Source organism: Phyllopteryx taeniolatus, chromosome 12 (assembly GCF_024500385.1).
Source record: "Phyllopteryx taeniolatus isolate TA_2022b chromosome 12, UOR_Ptae_1.2, whole genome shotgun sequence".
Classification (NCBI taxonomy): domain Eukaryota; kingdom Metazoa; phylum Chordata; class Actinopteri; order Syngnathiformes; family Syngnathidae; genus Phyllopteryx; species Phyllopteryx taeniolatus.
Window position 1 is genome coordinate 12,665,735 of NC_084513.1, and position 20,796 is coordinate 12,686,530.

General features: G+C 40.9%; 3 protein-coding genes across 6 annotated transcripts; 2 read left to right on the forward strand and 1 right to left on the reverse strand.

Annotated features, from left to right (window-relative positions):
- The first annotated feature begins 573 nt into the window (after positions 1 to 573).
- Positions 574 to 5,274, forward strand: bbs5 (Bardet-Biedl syndrome 5). The gene is made up of 12 exons (XM_061793629.1): positions 574 to 766; positions 894 to 976; positions 1,068 to 1,133; positions 1,589 to 1,638; positions 2,306 to 2,433; positions 2,531 to 2,666; positions 2,837 to 2,932; positions 3,450 to 3,512; positions 3,609 to 3,743; positions 4,199 to 4,282; positions 4,615 to 4,638; positions 4,749 to 5,274. The coding sequence occupies exons 1-12, from the start codon at positions 705 to 707 to the stop codon at positions 4,848 to 4,850; spliced, it is 1,029 nt and encodes a 342-aa protein (XP_061649613.1). The 5' UTR covers positions 574 to 704; the 3' UTR covers positions 4,851 to 5,274.
- Positions 5,275 to 5,816: 542 nt separating this feature from the next.
- On the forward strand, positions 5,817 to 9,942 carry klhl41a (kelch-like family member 41a). Its single transcript, XM_061793621.1, has 6 exons — positions 5,817 to 7,363; positions 8,073 to 8,230; positions 8,306 to 8,413; positions 8,493 to 8,678; positions 8,864 to 9,010; positions 9,107 to 9,942. The coding sequence occupies exons 1-6, from the start codon at positions 6,287 to 6,289 to the stop codon at positions 9,216 to 9,218; spliced, it is 1,788 nt and encodes a 595-aa protein (XP_061649605.1). The 5' UTR covers positions 5,817 to 6,286; the 3' UTR covers positions 9,219 to 9,942.
- Positions 9,943 to 9,949: 7 nt separating this feature from the next.
- On the reverse strand, positions 9,950 to 20,732 carry fastkd1 (FAST kinase domains 1). Of its 4 annotated transcripts, none has more exons than XM_061793616.1 (15): positions 20,486 to 20,732; positions 19,739 to 20,181; positions 19,598 to 19,666; positions 19,391 to 19,516; positions 18,276 to 18,674; positions 18,072 to 18,182; positions 15,339 to 15,470; positions 14,778 to 15,264; positions 13,484 to 13,598; positions 12,749 to 12,877; positions 12,177 to 12,308; positions 11,989 to 12,102; positions 10,869 to 11,013; positions 10,677 to 10,791; positions 9,950 to 10,558 (listed from the first exon to the last, which is right to left on the reverse strand). In XM_061793616.1, the coding sequence occupies exons 2-15, from the start codon at positions 20,071 to 20,073 to the stop codon at positions 10,463 to 10,465; spliced, it is 2,505 nt and encodes an 834-aa protein (XP_061649600.1). In that variant the 5' UTR covers positions 20,074 to 20,181; positions 20,486 to 20,732; the 3' UTR covers positions 9,950 to 10,462. The 4 variants fall into 4 exon arrangements, with proteins under 4 accessions (XP_061649600.1, XP_061649601.1, XP_061649602.1 ...); XM_061793617.1 differs by lacking the exon at positions 20,486 to 20,732 and adding an exon at positions 20,359 to 20,481; XM_061793618.1 differs by lacking the exon at positions 20,486 to 20,732 and adding an exon at positions 20,362 to 20,452.
- Positions 20,733 to 20,796: the final 64 nt, after the last annotated feature.

Genomic DNA, 20,796 nt, shown 5'->3' on the forward strand with positions numbered 1-20,796 from the left:
GTCAGCCCCTAAGCCCTTTTTGCAAAGAAACATACTGTAGTTGGTAACTTACGACGAAATTAACACCACACACACACCATGAAGACAAAAAAGAAAATGTGTTTTTTGATCTGGAGAATATAGGATAATGTGAGTCATATAATAGCAACAAAGTCGAAAATAAGGCAAATAGAGCAACCTAGCAGCTTTGAAGTGGCAGCTGAATACAGTAATTTTACCACTGGAGCAATTATTTTCAAGCAAACTGAAAATCTGATATTTTGGTGAAAAAAAACATTAGAACCTCTCTGCGCACCTAATTGGTAACAAAAGTAATTCTCAGTTTTTATTGACAGTAATTAACAACTACTATTTACAGGTACATTATTTTTTTCCCCCTCCTTTACGCCACCCCTGCATGTGGAGTAATATTTAATATTTATTTAGTGTCAATCGATTATCACCAATGTACTATATTCTTATTAATTAGTTAAAAGTTGACAAATAGAATTTAACTACTACTTTAACACAACTAATGGTCTGTAGCCACAGTCGCCTAATTTGTCTCCTCGAGCTTGCCGTCGGTTGCTATGGTGACTGGAGCTAACTCGAAGCTTCTCAGGTTAGCAAATCTGCTAACTATTATTAGCCAGTAACCAAGCCGGTTTTTTTTCCCCACCGATTTACATTTTTTTTTTTTTAACTCGTCTAACAGCCTTTCAGTTATGGCTTCCGTTTTAGATGCTCTTTGGGAGGACAGAGACGTTCGTTTCGACATAACCGCACAGTAAGTTCCACAAGTGATATCATTATTTTTCCTCGAAGTGCTATCGTTAGCTTAGCAAATTAGTAGAGCCGTATGCTTACCCTACGGTGATCCGAGATGTCAATTTCACTTGAACCTTTGCCGACAGGCAGATGAAAACTCGGCCCGGTGAAGTGCTGATAGACTGCCTTGACTCGATCGAAGACACGAAAGGAAATAACGGAGATCGAGGTATCTCCGTGGAAAAACTGTGAGGACGACTTGTGTTTGGCTGCTCACGCATTACTTGTGTTTGTTTGTTTGTTTGTTTTAATTTTCGTAGGACGACTCTTGGTGACGAACCTGAGAATTATTTGGCATTCTTTGGCCTTGCCCAGAGTGAATTTGTGTGAGTAATAATACTTTAACATTAACCAATAATGCAATGTTAAAATAATAAGTATTTTGACTGTTATTATTCAGTTTTTTACTTGTAATAGATAAGTAAATACATTTTATTAATGTAGCACCTTTTCACACAGAGGACTCAGAGTTTCATATAGTTAAGTCATACATGTAAAAATACAGAATCAGAATGTTTTTACATTTTCAGGTAATACAAGAAAATTCTAAATAAATAAAAACTCTATCTCGTCCTGCTGTAATGTCTGCCAAAACAAATGAGAATTGGATGTACTGATGAGCTCTTAGCCCAAAAGGAAGTGCATTCCACTATTTTGGGGCAACGGGCTGAAAGGCTCCATCACCTTTAGTTTTTAAAACCTTTCTTCTGTTTACTTGATGGTCACATTTAGACGTTAAACGCCAACATTAACTAGAACAAGCTCTCATTTTGATTTTCAGCTGTGGGATACAACTCCATCATTAACATCACAACGAGAACAGCAAACTCCGTAAGTATACCTTGTGTGGTTACTACATTCTTTTTTCAGTAATCATTTGTACTGACTTTGAAAGCATTTCTACTCAAATAAAAATGGAAACCATTAACTATAATAATCTGTTCCAGGGTCAGTCGTTTACAATCACAAAAACTTGATTAAATGTTGCAAACGAAAATAACATTTCTGTCACACAAGTGCAAACATAAGTTAACCACTTTTCAATGTAAAATGTAAAGACAATGAAGCAATTTTATCAATGTCTAAGGTGTAATGAGTACGGGGGGGGGAGTTGTGTCTTAGCTGCTCCTGAATCCTTATACATCTAAATAATTCACAGGTCAATAGTAGGCCTAAAACTGTTTTTTTTTTTTTTTTAAATGTCCTAACACCCCTTCTTGAGTTTTTTTCTTTTTCTTTTGGTATTTAAAAGCCACAAAAAGACAAAGAAAACGCTGGCGTAATCCTAAAATGCTCCCTGAGCTACTCTCATAATTTATACCAAGATCTTAGGAGACATTTAACATGATGACTTCTTGGACTCCAAAATGACTATAGAGGCGGATGTTTAACAAAAAGCTTTTTCAAATTATTAATACTAATAGATAACTTGAAAATAATATGTGATGAAGACGCGGATAAACATGCAAAGCTGTGAACTGTACTGTTTCTGCTCCAGAAACTTCGAGGCCAAACCGAAGCCCTCTACATCCTGACAAAGTCCAACAACACGAGATTTGAGTTCATCTTCACCAATGTGGTTCCAGGAAGTCCCCGCCTCTTTACATCCGTCATTGCCGTGCACAGGTAACAAAGCGAGGGAAATGTGCCACACTGTTGTACTAAATACTACAGTAATTATTACGTGTTTTTGTTTTTGTTTTGTTTTTTCGCCCCAACACAGGGCCTATGAGACTTCTAAAATGTACCGGGACTTGAAACTGCGAGCAGCGCTTATTCAAAACAGGAACCTGCGACTTTTACCTCGGGAGCAAGTTTACGACAAAATCAATGGCGTCTGGAATTTATCCAGTGATCAGGTACATGATTTCATACAGTTTTAAAGTCTGCACTGCTGACTGACTTAAGAGCAGTTCTAACAATGTACTGCGATTTGATTCCCACTACCTGGAATGAGAACAGATGGATCCTTTCACTTCTAATGTTTGTTGATTATTTGTTGATTATGTGGACCTTTTGTGTCTTTTAGGGGAACCTGGGAACTTTCTTTGTCACCAATGTGCGGATTGTATGGCACGCCAATATGAACGAGAGCTTCAATGTCAGCATTCCTTACCTCCAAATTGTACGTTTATTGGGCTTACTTTAACCAGAAGCACAAAAATATAGTTGTTGCATCATGCAAATTTTTCTCACTGGATTTTTTTTGGAATTATTATTTATGTGATGTTATAATCATAAGTGACCTCTAATTGAATTCCTGAATGCAGGTACCGTAATTCTAGACATGTTAGACAGTTTTATTTAATACATTTGGCACCATTCTAATGCCACCAGATCTTGTTATACATTATTTATAATTTTAAAAAAGAGAGCTTGCAGTGGAAGGTACCACATATTAGGTACAGCTGCAACATTAAATTGTATCCATTACAAGACATCGAACAATCTTTCCAAAAGTAGTAATGTTTGCACCTTCATAGAGGTATCCATTTAACAAACTCTATTACATTTTACACATAGGACCATGACAATTAAACACCTTTTAGAGGTCATCTTGCATTTTATGCATGGTGCATATTCTCTAGAATTTAACATAAGATGTTTTTATGCGTGCATTTCTATATCTTTCTGTCCTAAAGTGGTCTATCCGAATAAGAGACTCCAAATTTGGTTTGGCTTTGGTGATAGAGAGTTCCCGCCAGGTATGTTTCTGATATTTTAGAGTTACATTTGCTCTTCTTTGTTTTTATGATTGAAAATTACATATATTTACTTGGTTCTTTTTTTTGTGCCTGTAGAGTGGCGGTTATGTGCTGGGGTTTAAGATTGACCCGGTGGATAAGCTTCAGGATGCTCTTAAAGAAATCAACTCGCTGCATAAGGTATACTCTGCCAACCCCATTTTTGGAGTGGACTATGAAATGGAAGAAAAGGTAAGCAAACATACAGGTGCGTCTCGATAAATTATTATATCATGAGGGGGGATTGTTTCAGTCGTTAAGTGAAAGAAGTGAAACTCAAATATAGATTCACTAGATACAGAGTGAAATAGTTCCCCTATTAATATATATAAAACTTTGATAATTAGAATTTACCCCTAACGAAAATCCATATTTCCCCATCTCAAGAGATGAGAATATTATATAATAAAGTATTTAATGAATCTGTATGAGTTTTGCTTTTTAAATTGAACTACTGAAATAAATGAATAAATAAAACTTTTCGACAAAATTTTAATTTATTGAGCGGAACCTGTGTAAGAACTTTCACGACTCAAAACACGCGGCATATATTATTCCTTAAATCGTTTTCATCGTCTCTGCATGAGAATCAATCTGTTCAGGTGGGCTTGTTGTCACCGTGATTTTTGTCCTCACGATACTTGTAGCCGCTGCCGTTGGAAGACGTGACGCTGGAGCAGCCTCCCGATGATGTGGAAATCGAGCCGGACGAGCAGACGGACGCTTTCACTGTGAGTCGCTCTGTTTGCCTTCGTCACTCACGCCTCCCTGCTGGGGAACTCGGTGGGTTAGCTTCCCAGCTCCAAGAATAGCTGCCGACCACTGACATGCAACGGCGTGTACACACGCATATGTATTAAACTTGTGTTCAAAGAAAAAAGTGAAAACAAAGAAAGAGTTAACTGTAGGCTCATAAATTGGCAAGCAAGAGGCCATTTTTCATCTAAAAACATCTTCAGAAAGTGTGCGCCATTTAATTTATAAAAAATGTATAAACTTATAAACGTCAAGTGGTACAGTGATATTTTTTCCTTTTTTAAACATTTTTGTTGTTTGCCCACAGGCCTACTTCGCTGATGGAAACAAGGTAAAGTCTCACAACACTTTGCAACTAAACCTTTAATTCATGTTCACTAATATGCTTACTGTGGTACTTGATGTCAAACATTTTTGATCACATGACTCTGTTTTCTCAAGCAACAAGACCGCGAGCCCGTTTTTTCAGAGGAGCTAGGCCTCGCCATTGAAAAGCTGAGGGATGGATTTACCCTTCAAGGACTGTGGGAAGTCATGAACTGAAATAATATTCAATATTTATGTATCATCGATGTAGATTGTTGTGATTACAGACATCAGATTTACAAAACTGTATAGTATTGATCGTTTCTTATTTTATAGTTTATTTATACAGGACGTATTTATTGTGAAGTTACTTGTACATCTGTATTAAAATAATATTATTGGTGTTATTTAAAAGCAAACAAAATATCTTATACAGTCTATCTGTGTATACTGTACATAGTTTTGTACCTCATGTCTAAACACAGCACTCAAGTATTTTAGTAATGCTAAAAGAGGACAAAGTGTCATCGCCTATAGCAGCAGCTGTTCACTCATTGTGTCTACAAGCTAATACTGGTCAGCACTGTCATTGATTTATGACTTAATGTACCTAAAATGTCAAACGTGAGCAATAAGTGCTTAAACAAGTCTGACCAATGTGTTTTCTGTTTCACTGACTTTCTTGTAAACCTAACCTACATTTAGCCCATGCTGGGGTCAGTGGTGGCAAAAGTACTCATGCTGTACCCAAGTACAGATACTTGTATTTTATAAAAAAAGAAAAAAAAGACAAAACAAAGACGGGTAAAAGTGAAAGTTCTGATTTTCCTCATATACTTGAGTCAAATTTAGAAAGAGTACAGTCTCGGAAATGTAGCCTACTTAAATAAAAAAATTATGATTTTTTTTTTTTTTTACTGTAAATTAGGCTACAGTCTATAGCCTACAATACCATTTAGATAACTTGGCACAATTAATAAAAACAGTTTCTCATTTATTGCATAGTGCTCGTACATGGAAAAAGAATGTCGCATGTTGTTGTTAAGCGCTAGCTGCACTGGCTCAATTTAAATGCTGTCACAACACTTCTCATAACTTTACTAAAGTCCTGAAATTGGGGACCAAAAAAAATGCTAAATTAGCTAAGGATTACAACTGAAAAAAATATCCCGTGGTTGACTTTACCATTCACTATTTCCATCAGTTTTACGCTGTGTCGTCCTTCCCAAAGTAAAATTATTATTTTGTAAGTACAAAGTACAGGTATCTGTTTTCAAATCTAGGGATTCAAAGTAAAAAGTTGTCAGAAAAATAAATACTAAAGTAAAGTATGGACTGAAAAATATACTTAAGTACAGTCATGAAGCATTATTACTTCCCACCACTGGCTGGGGTAGAGAAAAAGCTCATAGGTTATTTCTGTGAGGGCCTCTAACAATGCTGTTACGAATCACCAGGGTGACGAGGCTCCTCGGTTGTTTTTACTCCATGACAGCTGTGGGTGGGCTCTGATAGGGCCAAGCTGAATTCTTCCTGGATGGGCGCCGGGCTAAATTTAGAGGGGCACAGTTATATCAACTGCACCTCAGATCTGACCACCTTAAAGCTCTGCGCCTTCACCGCGACCACTCGTTTTTTCGCACTGCTGCTCTTCCGATCCATTTGTTATCAGCATGGACAATCGAGGTTTGAAGGAAGATCTACGCCTCTTTCAGAGCACCTTGCTTCAGGACGGACTCAAAGAACTCCTGAATGAAAACAAGTTGGTGGACTGCATCCTGAAGGTGGGTGACAGGAGCATTCCCTGCCATCGGCTGATCCTGGCTGCATGTAGCCCTTACTTCCGCGAGCTTTACTTCTCTGAGGATGGCAAGGAAATGGACAAGAAGGAGGTTGTCCTGGAGGATCTAGACCCCGCTGTTATGGAGGCGATTGTAAACTACATGTACTCAACAGAGATTGACATCAATGATGACAATGTGCAGGACATCATGGCGGTTGCCGGTCGCTTCCAGATCCCCTCAGTGTTCACGGTGTGTGTGAACTTTCTCCAGCAGAAGCTAACCATGAAGAACTGCCTTGGCATCTACAGGCTGGGGCTGATGCTCAACTGCCCCAGACTGGCGATAGCAGCTCGAGATTACATCACAGATCGTTTCGTGACGGTCGCCAAGGACGAGGACTTTTTGGAACTCGCTCCTCACGAACTCTTCGCTCTTATTGGGGCGGACGCCCTAAATGTGGAGAAGGAAGAAGTGGTGTTTGAGACCCTCATGAGATGGATCAGGAAAGACAAGGAAAATCGCATCAAATCTTTACAGGAGGCATTTGAATGCATCCGCTTCCGTTTGCTGCCAGAGAAGTACTTCAAGGAAAAGGTAGAAAAGGATGAGCTCATCAAGAGAGATCCAGAAATTGCTAAAAAACTCAAAGAGATCAAGGATGCATTTGCGGGGAAGTTGCCAGAGAAGAAAAAGGACGATGGAGAAGGTGAGGCCAAGTTCCCCGGTTACCTGAACGATAACCGCAGATATGGCATGTTCGCTAAAGACATGGTGTTGATGATCAATGACACTGCTGCGGTGGCCTATGATGGCCAGGAAAATGAATGTTTTTTGGCTGCAATGACTGAGCAGATCCCCCGGAACCACGTCAGTCTGGTGTCAAAGAAGAACCACCTCTATGTGTTGGGAGGACTCTTTGTAGATGAGGACAACAAAGACAACCCGTTGCAGTGTTACTTCTACCAGGTAGAGATTTATGATTATTACAAATTAGTCTTGGGCCAGCGATCAAGTGTTTAGCATGTATGCCTCTCTAAATTCTGGTCCTAGGTTCTAATAAGGGTTAGGGGTTCAAATCTTGGATCTGGCTTCTCTGTGCATGTTAGGTTCATTGAAGACTCTAGATCGCCCATAAGAGTGAATGTTTTTTGTTACGAGACGTGTCAGAAAGGTTCCAGGACTGGTGTCACAAAAGATATATTTAAAATCCAAACTACAAGTTTCCCCTTGGAAGTAATCCCCCACTTTTCCAGTCTTTTCCTTCATGCATTCCTTGAAGGAATCTTCCAGGAACCTCTGGAGCCTCATCGTCACGCCCATCTAGATGTCGTCCACGTCTTCAGAACCGGCGCCCTTGTTGACTCCCTTGATCTTGGGAAAGAGAAATAAAAAATCCCACTACGTTGTTCCAACATGGCAATGTACTCCTCTTCAAGGAACTGTCGGATGCTAAGGACAATTCTCTTCTCTTGTGCACTGAACGAAACAAACAACGCAGGATCTCTTTGTAAGCATGGTCGTTGATTGTTTGGCCCACACTGAATGGGAAAACTTGTAGTTCGTATCTTTTGTGAGACCAGTCTTGAAGCTTTTCTGTGTCCTGTGACTAATTGTTGACCAGTCCAGGGTGTACCCACCTCTTGCAGCAGTCAGCTTCTTTCAAATGTCCTTCCAGATGGACAATCTTGCTGGAGGTTGGACTGCATTGCCCCCCATGCCCTCCCCCAGGGGTTTGTTCGCCATGGGGGAGTTTGACAATCTCATCTTCGCTGTGGCGGGAAAAGACTTGGAAAGCAACGAGTCCCATGACACCATTATGTGCTACGACACCGAGTAAGCAACGCACGCTTGATCCGGAGTTCTGATTTGTTTTCTTTTTTACTTCTTTCTTCAAATTGCCCTTTTTAGAAAAATGAGGTGGACCGAAACAAAGAAGTTGCCTTTGAGGATCCACGGACACTGTGTGGTCTCTGAGAACGGGCTGGTTTATTGCATCGGTGGGAAAACAGATGATAAGTAAGTTGAATAATTCTTTCCCCTTCATTAGGCTAGATTTTGTTCTCACCTGGCATTGTTTCTCATTATTGTAAAACAGTAAACCCACCAATAAAATGTTCGCGTACAACCACAAGAGGTCTGAGTGGAAAGAGGTGGCCTCCATGAAGACGCCTCGGTCCATGTTCGGAGCGGTCATCCACAAAGGGAAGATCATTGTGGCTGGAGGGGTCAATGAAGAAGGCCTCACTGCTGCCTGTGAAACTTACGACTTTTCAACCAACAAGTACATGCAGTTACTAGTACAGTACAATTGAAAATAGGCCACTCACACAGAATGTGGTCAAGCATAATCTGTATTACGCTGCTGTGTTAGGTTATAATTTCCCTCAATCAGTCCATTTTCTATAGTGCACATATGTGTGAACCAAGACAATGGGATCACCTTCATGTGTGTACACCTTGTTGCAGGTGGTCACCATTCACAGAGTTTCCCCAGGAGAGAAGTTCAATCAACCTGGTTAGCTGCGGGGCTCTTTTGTACGCCATCGGAGGCTTCGCCATGGTGCAGAACGAGAACAAGGAATGCGAGCCTGTTGAAGTCGTGGACATTTGGCAGTATGTGACATATTTATTCATATGCTATAGTGTACTGTACATAGCATTCTATCATGCTGCATGACTGCACTCTAAACACGTGCTCGCTCCCTCCAGGTACGAAGAGGACAAGAAGGAGTGGACGGGGATGATCCGAGAGATGCGTTATGCTGCTGGAGCTTCTTGTGCATCTATGCGCCTCAATGCAGCCCGCATGGCCAAACTGTAACAGCTCAGGAACATACAGTACTTCAATTTATACTCGTATAACAATGAGACATTATGACGTCATGGATTTTATGTTTTGACACTTTTCTGCTTCTTTAGCGGGCCATTTCTGTAAAATCATCTTTCCCATTTAATGTTGGAAAAAAAACTCTTTGATTGCCCATTGGAGTGAATGGTCGTTTGTGTATATATACAGTGGATGTAATAAGTGTACACATCCCTGTTCAAATGCTACGTTTTTGTGAAATATTTTACGTTGGTCTCATTTATAATTTTTTTTAATCTCGAAACCTTTTTCCACGGTTATTGTGACCTATGACCGGCACAACTGAATTAAAATATATATATATTTATTTATTTTTTGAAAGTAAAAGAAAAAATAAACTGGGATAATGTTGTTACTTAAGTGTGCACACCCTCTTATAACTGGGATGTGACTGTGTTAAGAAACACATTCAATCTCATGTTAAATGAGAGTCAACACGCACCTGGCACCATTTCAAGTGCCTCTGATTGACCACAATTGAAGTTAAGATGTTCCAGTAGACTTTTGCTGACATTTGTTTTGCTTTTAAGCAGATACCTGAAGGTTTTGTGCTCACACTGATTGCGATTTGGAGCTGTACATAATTCCCTCCACCTTGACTAAAACCCCAGTTCCAGCTGAAGAATTTTTTTGAAGTCACTACAATTAGTCCTTTGCAAATAAAGGGAGAAAAAAAATCCATCGTCTTACAGTGTTTCCTTTCCGACAGGAGTCAGTTTTAATGATCAAGTGGCAAATCCGTATGTATTAATTTTGGTCTAAAAATATGAACACAGAGAACAAACAAAAAGCTCCATATTGTATTAGAAAAATCTATTACTCTGAAAAAAGCACATACTCATGTCCACCCATCCATCCATTTTCAACACCGCTTATCCTGGTTAGGGTCGCGGGGCGCTGGAACCTATCCCAGCAGACTTCGGGCGAAAGGCGGACTACACCCTGAACTGGTCGCCAGTCAGTCGCAGGGCACATATAGACACGGACAACCATTCGCACCCACATTCACACCGTCACTGAGTGGGAACTGAACCCACGCTGCCCGCACCAAAGTCAGGCGAGTGTACCACTCATACTCATGTCATAGTCATGATTTCTTAATATGAATAAGGAGTACTTGATGATACATTTGAGGAAATTCTCATTACAAGGCTCAAAATATGTTGACTTTAAAAATGTTATTTCAATAAATAAGGCCTTCAGGGCAAATGCTCTCTAAATATTTTCTTCTTGAGGTATTCCTTCCATGCATCCAGTGTAGAAAGCTCCATAGAGTTCCATTCAAAGTGAGGGATCTGGTAAGACAATAACACAACACTATTGTGTAAATGCTAACAACCAAGTTAATGTTGTGCAGCAAAGATTTTTTGCTTGATGTTTAAAAGCAGTCTATAATAATGTAATAATAGATACCTGAACAACACGATATCCCAAAATTTCAAGGTGCCGCTTCCTCATTAGGGCCTCCCCTTTTGTATGGTGGGAATTTTTGCAGAAGGACTTGAAATCAAGGAAGTTAACAGCAACACTGTGAAAAACTACAGCATTAGAAACATGTTTTTTCCCTAATAAAAGATCTGTCTACATCTTTCAGTAGTTTCCTACCGCTGGGCTCCAGGTGGAAGCTCGTTCCTGACATTCTCCAGTGAGCTAGAGCCCCAGCGGATCTTTCCTTTATCCGAGATTTGCAGAGTACTCGGTTCTCTGTACGGCAATGGCTGTAGCTGCTTGTTCAGAATGCATTCAAAGTCTGCCGGGAGGAAAAAAACATTCATGTCTCAACAAAAAGAGCAAAAACTATTCAGAGAGCAAAATAGCAAACACTATACAGAGATTATTTTGTTTTCACATGAGGTTTCTTTGTTGGAGCACAGCCTTTATTTATTATGTATTCCAAAAGGACAGCTCTCTCATAGTACAAGCAATCAGCTTTTATCAAAGTTGTGGTTGAGTGGTCACCCTATTTTTAGACCTGTGTGAAATTTCTCAGTAGTTAGGCTTCCTCCCACATTCCCAAAACATAAAACAACTCTTAAATCACAGGTGTGTAACCAAAGGCCTGGGGGCAAGATCCCTCCCCCACAACATTTTTGTGGCCCACTAAAACAAATAAAGTGTGTCAACTTCATGTTTCTTGCTAGATGGTTTCGTTCATTTCATTTTGACAGAAAACCATGTTGAAAATTGGAATTTTTCACTTTTACAGATATTTCAAGCATTTTTTTCAGCAAATACATTTAACTTAAATATTTGTTCTTTGCTATTTTCCATGACATCTTTATTTCACATTAAATGTGTTGTTATATATAATAAAAATGAAAGACATGGGGCAATTGTGTGTACGCAATACAGTGATATAAAGAGGTGATTATGCATTTGTTTAATTTTCTCAGTCATAATGGACCTCTGAGGAAAACCATAACTATGATGTGACCAAGCAATTAAAATGTGTTTGACACCCCGGCTCTAAAAATCCTACAGGTGTTATTGTGGCCTGTGATTATCTGGCGACATGGCTGCAGCCTGCCTTTGACCCAAAGCTAGCTCCCTCATGACCCTAATAAAGACAAGCGATATAGAAAATGGATAGGGTTAGGATAAGTTGTATGATGGGGAGAGCATTCTATTCGACCACCATCTCGGAACAAATTAGACTCCACCTTAGAAGTTTTTACTGAGCAAAACTACCTGACAGGGCATATTGAGAAGTCATCACATTACTTACCTATCGTGTAAAAATATGGCGTGACTTCCGCAACTCGGACAAAGTTAATACCGCCAAGGACTTCCCCCAACATTTTGTGGATTTGCTTTTGCACAGGACTGATAGAACCAATTCCTATGAACAGATTTGACAGATTACTTGCGACATCAAGTTCCCCCACACCCATAAACAGAAGAATTTCCTCTTACCTTTCTTTTGCAGCTTTTGGCAGTAGCGCTCGTGAAACCATGGAACCTGAAATTCGGGACACTCGAGACACACGGCGCGATTGAGCTCCATGAGACGCAGTCGAGTTCGCATGTTCAGGGCATCGGGTAGCACTGTGAAGTTACAAAAATTAAAACATATTCCATATCCAGCTTTGGGTTCATGTACTAGTATGCTGTTTGTCTTCCTTAGTAACACAATTCAGCACGCTCGTAAAACGACTACAGCGCACTTACATACTAGTACGTAATTAAACCTTACTACCAAACTACTCTGTTGCACTAGTAACACTACTAGGCCCAACTACTAGGCATTAGTCTTGCTCTCGTAGCCTCCTGAACCCTACTAGTAGTACCAAAATGCCCACTAGTATTTTTGCCTCAAATGTAGTTGTCCTACTAGTGTGCAGAAATGTCATAGGCCTACTGTAGTGGACAGCAGTAGTGGAAAAAAGATTACTAGTAAGACAGTCATTGGACTAATGTGCGCCGTGGTTCTACTAGTGCGCTGATATCGACTAAATGCTCCAATGGCTTTCCATTAGTGCACATACTTTCCAGCTGAGCGTCGAGCTTTCCGAGAAAATCTATGCTGAAGATTTCTCTGATGAGTTCCTCAGGAAAACAGTCTGCTACTGCCAGGGAGAAGGCCAGCAAAACCAGTAGATGGGGGTCAAAGGAGCCTATAAACACAAACACAGGGGTGTTAGCGCGAGGGCTGCAAAATTCTTGGAATTTTCAAAGTTGGACTCTTTGCATGGGAAATAATAGGAATTTCTCGCAATAAACCGAAAATTTATAAACACGAAGGTTGACTCGATTAAGAAATTTTAATATAATTGAGGGTAAAATATATTTTAGCATAAACTCGACTAAAACAACCACATTTCGTACAGTGCTATCTTAATTGCTCGTTCTTTTTGCTTTGTGTGAGCCAAAATGTAAGGGTTCGGCTACAACGGCGCTCGATTGAAGTGAAAAAATAAATAAATGGAGCATATTAAGGTATTGAAATGCACTTACATGTGGGCAAGGAAAGCTATCTATTTTGCATGGAAGTCTATTTATGACAAAACTAAATGTTTAGACAGTATTTATGCTTGAACGTAATACCTTTCCATTAAATCACACATAATTCCCAGTTAACTGTAATAAAGTATTTCCACAATTCCCAGCTTCATCTCCCATGTAAATTTTCCAGAAACTTCATAGACATTTTCCACCTGTTTGCAAACCAACTAAGTGCACACTTGAAACCAGAAAACAAGGTGATCTGCATTTTTACTTACTTATATGAGGAGTGAAACGCCGTAAGCAAACGTCGTATAGCTTGTCTGCGCTTTCCGAATCATAATTGAGGACAGAAAACGGGAGCAGAGTGGCATATGTTGCTGAGTGGTGAATCTTAAATAGAAAGACAACAGTTAGAATATTTGTTTCCACCACTGTGTTACATCACCTTTTCTTTTAACAACATTCAATAAACGTTTGGGAACTGAGGACACTAATTGCTGAAGCTTTGTAGGTGGAATTAGTTCCCATTCTTGCTTGATGTACAGCTTCAACTGTTCAACAGTCCGGGGTCTCCGTTGTCGTATTTTACGCTTCATAATGCGCTACACATTTTCAATGGGAGACAGGTCTGGACTGCAGGCAGGCCAGTCTAGTACCTGCACTCTTTTACAACGAAGCCACACTGAAATAAGCAGGGGCGTCCATGAAAAAGACGTTGCTTAGATGGAAGCATATGTTTCTCCAAAACCTGTATGTACCTTTCACAGATGTGAAAGTTACCCATGGCCATTGGCACTAACAGCCCCATTCCATCACAGATGCTGGCTTTTGAACTTTGCGTCCATAACAGTCCGGATGGTTCGTTTCCTCTTTGGCCCGGAGGACACGACGTCCACAATTTCCAAAAACAATTTGAAATGTGGACTCGTCGGACCACAGAACACTTTTCCACTTTGCATCAGTCCATCTTAGATGAGCTCGGGCCCAGAGAAGTCGGCGGCGTTTCTGAGTGTTGTTGATAAATGGCTTTTGCTTTGCATAGTAGAGTTCCAAGCTGCGCTTACGGATGTAGCGCCGAACTGTATTTACTGACACTGGTTTTCTGAAGTGTTCCTGAGCCCATGTGGTGATATCCTTTACACATTGATGTCGGTTTTTGATGCAGTGCAGGGGGGTTTGGCGTAAGCACAAACTTTGATGTGGACCGCTGGCGTAGGATCCTACTATTTTAATCAATCACATTGTCATAATTTCATTTTTTAGCACATTATATTAGAGCTCAAACATAATATTGGGGTGGTGGTGTTGTGTTGATGTTGGTCCGCAACCGTATAAGACAGTAATATAAAGTATAATACCAACTTGAACGATGAGGTGTTTGGTGACTCAAGCAATATTTTTGGGATTTCCTGAAAAGTAGTGATTTTGGAGATCCGCCTGACAGCGAGAATATGTGTAAAACGTTAATATATGATATTGTGAAGCCAGTTATGAAGCCAAAGTGGGTTCTCTTCAATGTGAGGTGTGTTCAGTACTACAGAAATCCGACATACCGCTCCTTTAAATCACCTTGTCAATGTCTCTAATGGCCACATTAGCAATACGCTCCATCAAGGGAGCGCAGAGATGATTTGTCCTGGTTAAGAAGAGGGACAGATCCGGCACGTTCGTCCAGCTTATTTGATCCATCATCCTCTGCAGCGTGGCCATGGTCTCTTCAAGCAGTATTTCCTCGAACCACTCCCCCGAAATGTACCTGAGCTCCTCAAGCAGCAAGTCCAGCCGGTCCGCCGTCTGCAGCCTCTCGTGGCCGCAGCGGTTGAGGCTCTGCAGCAGCCGCACGTACTTGCTGGGGGTGCCGTGGCGGTACGACATGTCGTTGCGCACCCACTTGGCGAAGGCTAAGGAAATGCTGCTGAGGTCGTTGAGGTTGCACTGGGACATCACCGCGTCCACCCGCGAGATCACCCCTTCCTCCAGCCGCGTCGAAGGCAGCATGGACAGAATGCGGGTCAACATGGTCACTTCATAGGGGAAGATGCTGCGCTCTAAAAATCTGAAGAGTAAAGAGCGATTCAGCCTTTTAGCTTCACAGGTTGATTTTAAAAAGCATGTCAGACATCAACTTACTTGACCAAGATGTTTCTTAATTTGTTGAAGAGTTCTGGATTCTGATAATGCAACAGATAAAGGGCTTGCGTGATTCTGCCGACCTCCACTGGCTTATAGACATGAAGGTTTCTTTGGATGACTGATACAATTCTGGAAAAGACGTTCACAGTACAGTATGACTACAGTGCTCACAAACAGTAAGGGATATTCGGCATTCATTTGAATTTTAAGGATGAACCTACAAGGTTCATATGTTACATAACATTACATACAGTGGGGTACGTAAAGTTTTCAGACCCCCTTAAAATTTTCACTCTTTGTTATATTGCAGCCATTTGTTAAACTCATTTAAGTTCATTTTGTTTCCTCCTTAATGTACATACAGCACCCCATATTGACAGAAAAAACACAGAATTGTTGACATTTTTTCTGATTTATTCAAAAAGAAAAACTGAAATATCACACAGCCATAAGTATTCAGACCCTTTGCTGTGACACTCATATATTTAACTCGGGTGCTGTCCATTTCTTCTGATCATCCTTGAGATGGTTCTACACCTTCATTGGAGTCCAGCTGTGTTTGATTATACTGATTGGACTTGATGAGGAAAGCCACACACCTGTCTATATAAGACCTTACAGCTCACAGTGCATGTCAGACCAAATGAGAATCATGAGGTCAAAGGAACTGCCTGAAGAGCTCAGAGACAGACCTGTGGCAAGGCACAGATCTGGCCAAGGTTACCAAAAAAAATTCTTCTGTACTTAAGGTTCCTAAGAGCACCGTGGCCTCCATAATCCTGAAATGGAAGACGTTTGGGACGAACAGAACCTTTCCTAGGGGTGGCCGTCTGGCCAAACTGAGCAATTGGGGGAAAAGAGCCTTGATGAGAGAGGTAAAGAAGAACCCAAAGATCACTGTGGCTGAGCTTCAGAGATGCAGTGGGGAGATGGGAGAAAGTTCTAGAAAGTCAACAATCACTGCAGCCCCCCACCAGTAGGGTCTTTATGGCAGAGTGGCCCGACGGAAGCCTCTACTCATTGCAAGACACATGAAAGCCCGTAAGGAGTTTGCTAAAAAACACCTGAAGGACTCCAAGATGGTGAGAAATAAGATTCTCTGGTCTGATGAGACCAAGCTTGAAATTGTTGGCCTTAATACTAAGTGGCATGTTTGGAGAAAACCAGGCCCTGCTCATCACCTGTCCAATACAGTCCCAACAATGAAGCACGGTGGTGGCAGCATCATGCTGTGGGGGTGTTTTTCAGCTGCAGGGACAGGGAGACCGGTTGCAATCGAAGAAAAGATGAATGCGGCCAAGTACAGGGATATCCTGGACGAAAGCCTTCTCCAGGGCGCTCAGAACCTCAGACTGGGCCGAAGGTTCACCTTCAAAAAAGACAATCACCCTAAGCACACAGCTAAAATACCGAAGGAGTGGCTTCAGAACAACTCCGTGACTGTTTTTGAATGGCCCGGCCAGAGCCCTGACTTAAACCCAATTGAGCATCTCTGAAAAGACCTGAAAATGGCTGCCCATCAACGTTCAACATCCAACCTCATAGAACTGGAGCGGATCTGCAAGGAGGAATGGCAGATGATCTCCACATCGAGGTGTGAAAAACTTAATTCCCAAAAAGACTCATGGCTATATTAGCTCAAAAGGGGGCTGCTACTAAATACTGAGTAGAGGGTCTGAATACGTATGGCTGTGTGATATTTCAGTTTATCTTTTTTCATAAATCTGCAAAAATCTCAACAATTGTTATTTTTTTCTCTCAATATGGGGTGCTATGTGTACATTGTTGAAAAAAATGAACTTAAATGATTTTAGCAAATGGCTGGTATATAACAAAGAGTGAAACATTTAATGGGGTCTGAATACTTTCTGTACCCACGGCATGTTTCATAAACGCTTTAGAGAACTTTCGAACACACGTCCAACTGCTCCGTCTTTCAGTATATTTTGCAAATCCCCATTAAAATGTATTTAAATACCACCAATCTGTTCCACACGTCCCCCAAATAAATCTAATTTTTATCCATCCATCCATCCATTTTCTGAGCCGCTTCTCCTCACTAGGGTCGCGGGCGTGCTGGAGCCTATCCCAGCTGTCATCGGGCAGGAGGCGGGGTACACCCTGAACTGGTTGGCACCCAATCGCAGGGCACATAGGAACAAACAACCATTCGCACTCACAGTCATGCCTACGGGCAATTTAGAGGGATGTGGGAGGAAACCGGAGTGCCCGGAGAAAACCCACGCAGGCACGGGGAGAACATGCAAACTCCACACAGGCGGGGCCGGGGATTGAACCCGGGTCCTCAGAACTGTGAGGCTGACGCTCTAACCAGTCGGCCACCGTGCCGCCCTAATTTTTATTGTTTTGAATAAAGAAAAATAGCACTATATTGTATAAAAACAAATATAATTTAAAGAAATAAAGTGATTTTATGAAGTATAATTAATGTATGTAGTATTATTTGTGTGTTGTTTGCTTCCCTTTGAGGGGCGTGGCCTCGTGAGTGGTGTCAGGAGTTGGAGCAGAGTTCAGTGTGTCCTTCAGCAGCAACCGCTCTCATTTTGCAGTTGTACGTTTGACTTTTTGTCCCGTTCAATAAACTGCTCAACGTGTAACATCAATAGTGGCCCTCCTTGCAAGGGCACTACAGTTAAAAAAATTTAAAAAAAGTACTCGAAAAATCCGTAAATCAAGGTACCACTGTACTTGACATGCATGTGGACTCACTTGTTTATCAAGCTCAGGTTCCTGCTCTGAATCTCTTCCAGTGTTTCAGTGATGGCCAATGCCTGCTGTGCGCTGAACTCATCTGCCAACAGGAGAGCCGTGCTCTCCAAACTGAAAGGAATAAAACAGGCACACTGTTTAAGCATGTCCGAAAAGGATTTTAAAATTGCAATGATGTGTCTTTCCACTTCCAATGACACAAACCTGTCTCTGACCTCCAGACTGGCCATGGGTGCCAGCGCAGCAAACAGTTTAGTAAAAGAGAATGGGTCGTTACTAGAATCAATGAGTTCCGTCAGCCGTTGTCTCACAGCCAGCCTGAAGTCGCAGTTGTTAAACTGCAGGGATTGATACAGCCCCATGAAAATGCTGATGTTCTCTGCGTCCAGTCTGGGAATGTTGAGCAAGAGGATCTGGTTACATTTCTCCAGCAGAGGCCTGTGGCTATACTTTATGTTGCGCAGGAATTGCACCACTCTTCGAGCGTTATTATAATTCGACGGATCCATCTTGTCCAGGAGGTGGTCCGCTCGACTAATGAGGGCGTCCCGTAGACGAGGAGACACCAGGGATGACACGCTAATGAGTAACGTAGTAAGGATCCTGAAGGTTAAAAGAAAAACACACAAAAAAAATTACAGGTTAAATCCACAATATGGAGTGCTTCATGTTAACATACTGTACATTTGAATATACACTCAGTGGACATTTCAGAAGGTACGCCAGTAGTATCTGATAACATTCAAAACAAGAGCTGTATCAAGAATTATTTTACAAAATTAATCCTACACCAAAGCCTAACAGTCCTAAACATGTCTGACTCATTTGATTTGTTGAAATAATGGCATGTTGCGTAATGTACTATAGGTGGTGGTAACACGCATTGGTATGTAAAGTGTTAACTGCCACACAAATTAAGTTGCACTTTGATCTCGTTTTTCTTCCCTCCCACCTTCTAACCATTCTTAGTCAGAGGACCTCTGGATTCCATCATCTTCATTCACAGAATAATTTTGAAATGCAGAGTATTTTGGGAGTCAGAACGGACTTGGGGAATAAAGGCAGTTATGTTTGCTTGTCCCTGGAACGATTTTAAGAAAGGCTTAAAACTCCATGATTTGGTCTCATTTGATGCTTTTAAGATATTATTGGATAACTCACATATCTGTTTATTTTACTACTAAAACATATTGTTACATTGATACGTCTCTTAAACATTACTATCTTTGTTAGGTCCGAATTTTTGACACAGCTCTCATATTGGACCTTATATTACGTTGGGCAGGTGTCTTAACAGGTTGATCTGTTTTTCTACCAACCTGGCATCATTGATGGATGATAACTTCTGATCCACAATACTAGTGATGTGGCCCATCAGAGGACTTTGTTGAAGTTGTTGATCAGTAAGGCAGATGGCGAACTTGGACAGGGATGCCATTGGAAGTCTGCAAAAATGATCACGTTTTAAACTCTAATAAAGCTGAGACAGGAACTATGAAGACACCATGATGAAATAAATTCCTCACTTGTCTAATCTTAACCATGCCTCTGAAACCAACTGCTGAACAAGCGATTCATGGGGATCCACATTCAGCCTGAAAAACAGATAAACAGCATGTTGCTGTATATATTTTTCTATCTTCAGACTGACACTGCATTTCACACACCTGAGAAAACTATAAAGTAAGTCCACCAACATAAAATCATCCATGAGAGCAATTTTGTTCTCAGCCAGAACACAAAGTGTCAGGAACTGCGGGTGACTCTTGATGAGCTCGACTGTTCTCAACAACTGTGGTTTCTCTTTCTGGAAGTACCACAGCATCTTCACGGCAAAACTCACATGGTCCACGGTGAGCTTGGTCTTGTTCTTACCAACAGCCTCAAATACATGGTCTTCGGCAGAGCAGATCCGCAACTGCTCCAGAACCTGGTCGTGGTTCACGGGGACCTTATGAAGGAACCTACGGAAGCAGAAGCCTACACCCTGGAGCCGAAACATCTTCGCAGGACTCAGCTCACAATTAACCTCATTGTTGCTTGAGTATCACGACTGTCAACCACAATGTCATAGTGATAAGGTGGGTCACACAGGAGATGGATGATGTTCCTAGATGAAGAAACACACATATATGCAAATATGTAATTATATATAATATATATAACGTAATAAATTCAAATGTGTTAAATATGCCACTTACAGTCACATTAAATATAACATTGCTACTGTATTGTTAAATCAGTTTTGTAACGCGGTATTCACGTGGTAGTAACAACAATTACTTACAACATCAAAAAACCTTAAACGCCGCAATTTTCGTAAACTTTCTGTGACAAATACATATGTACATGGTTGGTATAAAGGAAAAACGGGGGAAATCAGTTAAAATGAATTATTTGAAAGTCAAACTCACCGAGCATGCGGGTAGTACTTCCGTATCAAGTGACGTTTTCGAATACCATTGGTGCGGCCGGTTTTGGCTTCTTGGTTGCTGTTCGTGAGCGACTTGAGCAAAATGGCTGTAGACAAATAAAAATGCTTTCGCTCGGTGAATCAAATGGTGTATATATTCTGAATTGGAAGAATGTCACAAATTAATTTCACCCAGAGAATAGTAAGCACACATCAAAGATATTAAAGTTTCTAAAATAGCGTTCTATCCTTAACAAGTAAACCAGACCAGAACGTAGTATCATCTTGTCTTTATAGAACATCTTTGGTCGA

Coding starts and splice junctions, on each gene's coding strand:
- bbs5 (XM_061793629.1), top strand. CDS start 705: ATGGCTTCCGTTTTAGATGCTCTTTGGGAGGACAGAGACGTTCGTTTC. Junction 767..893: donor CGTTTCGACATAACCGCACA/GTAAGTTCCACA, acceptor CTTTGCCGACAG/GCAGATGAAAACTCGGCCCG. Junction 2,933..3,449: donor GCATTCCTTACCTCCAAATT/GTACGTTTATTG, acceptor TCTGTCCTAAAG/TGGTCTATCCGAATAAGAGA.
- klhl41a (XM_061793621.1), top strand. CDS start 6,287: ATGGACAATCGAGGTTTGAAGGAAGATCTACGCCTCTTTCAGAGCACC. Junction 7,364..8,072: donor TGCAGTGTTACTTCTACCAG/GTAGAGATTTAT, acceptor ATGTCCTTCCAG/ATGGACAATCTTGCTGGAGG. Junction 8,231..8,305: donor ATTATGTGCTACGACACCGA/GTAAGCAACGCA, acceptor TGCCCTTTTTAG/AAAAATGAGGTGGACCGAAA.
- fastkd1 (XM_061793616.1), bottom strand. CDS start 20,073: ATGTTTCGGCTCCAGGGTGTAGGCTTCTGCTTCCGTAGGTTCCTTCAT. Junction 12,103..12,176: donor CCAAAAGCTGCAAAAGAAAG/GTAAGAGGAAAT, acceptor ATCTGTTCATAG/GAATTGGTTCTATCAGTCCT. Junction 11,014..11,988: donor GCCATATTTTTACACGATAG/GTAAGTAATGTG, acceptor TCCTCCCGGCAG/ACTTTGAATGCATTCTGAAC.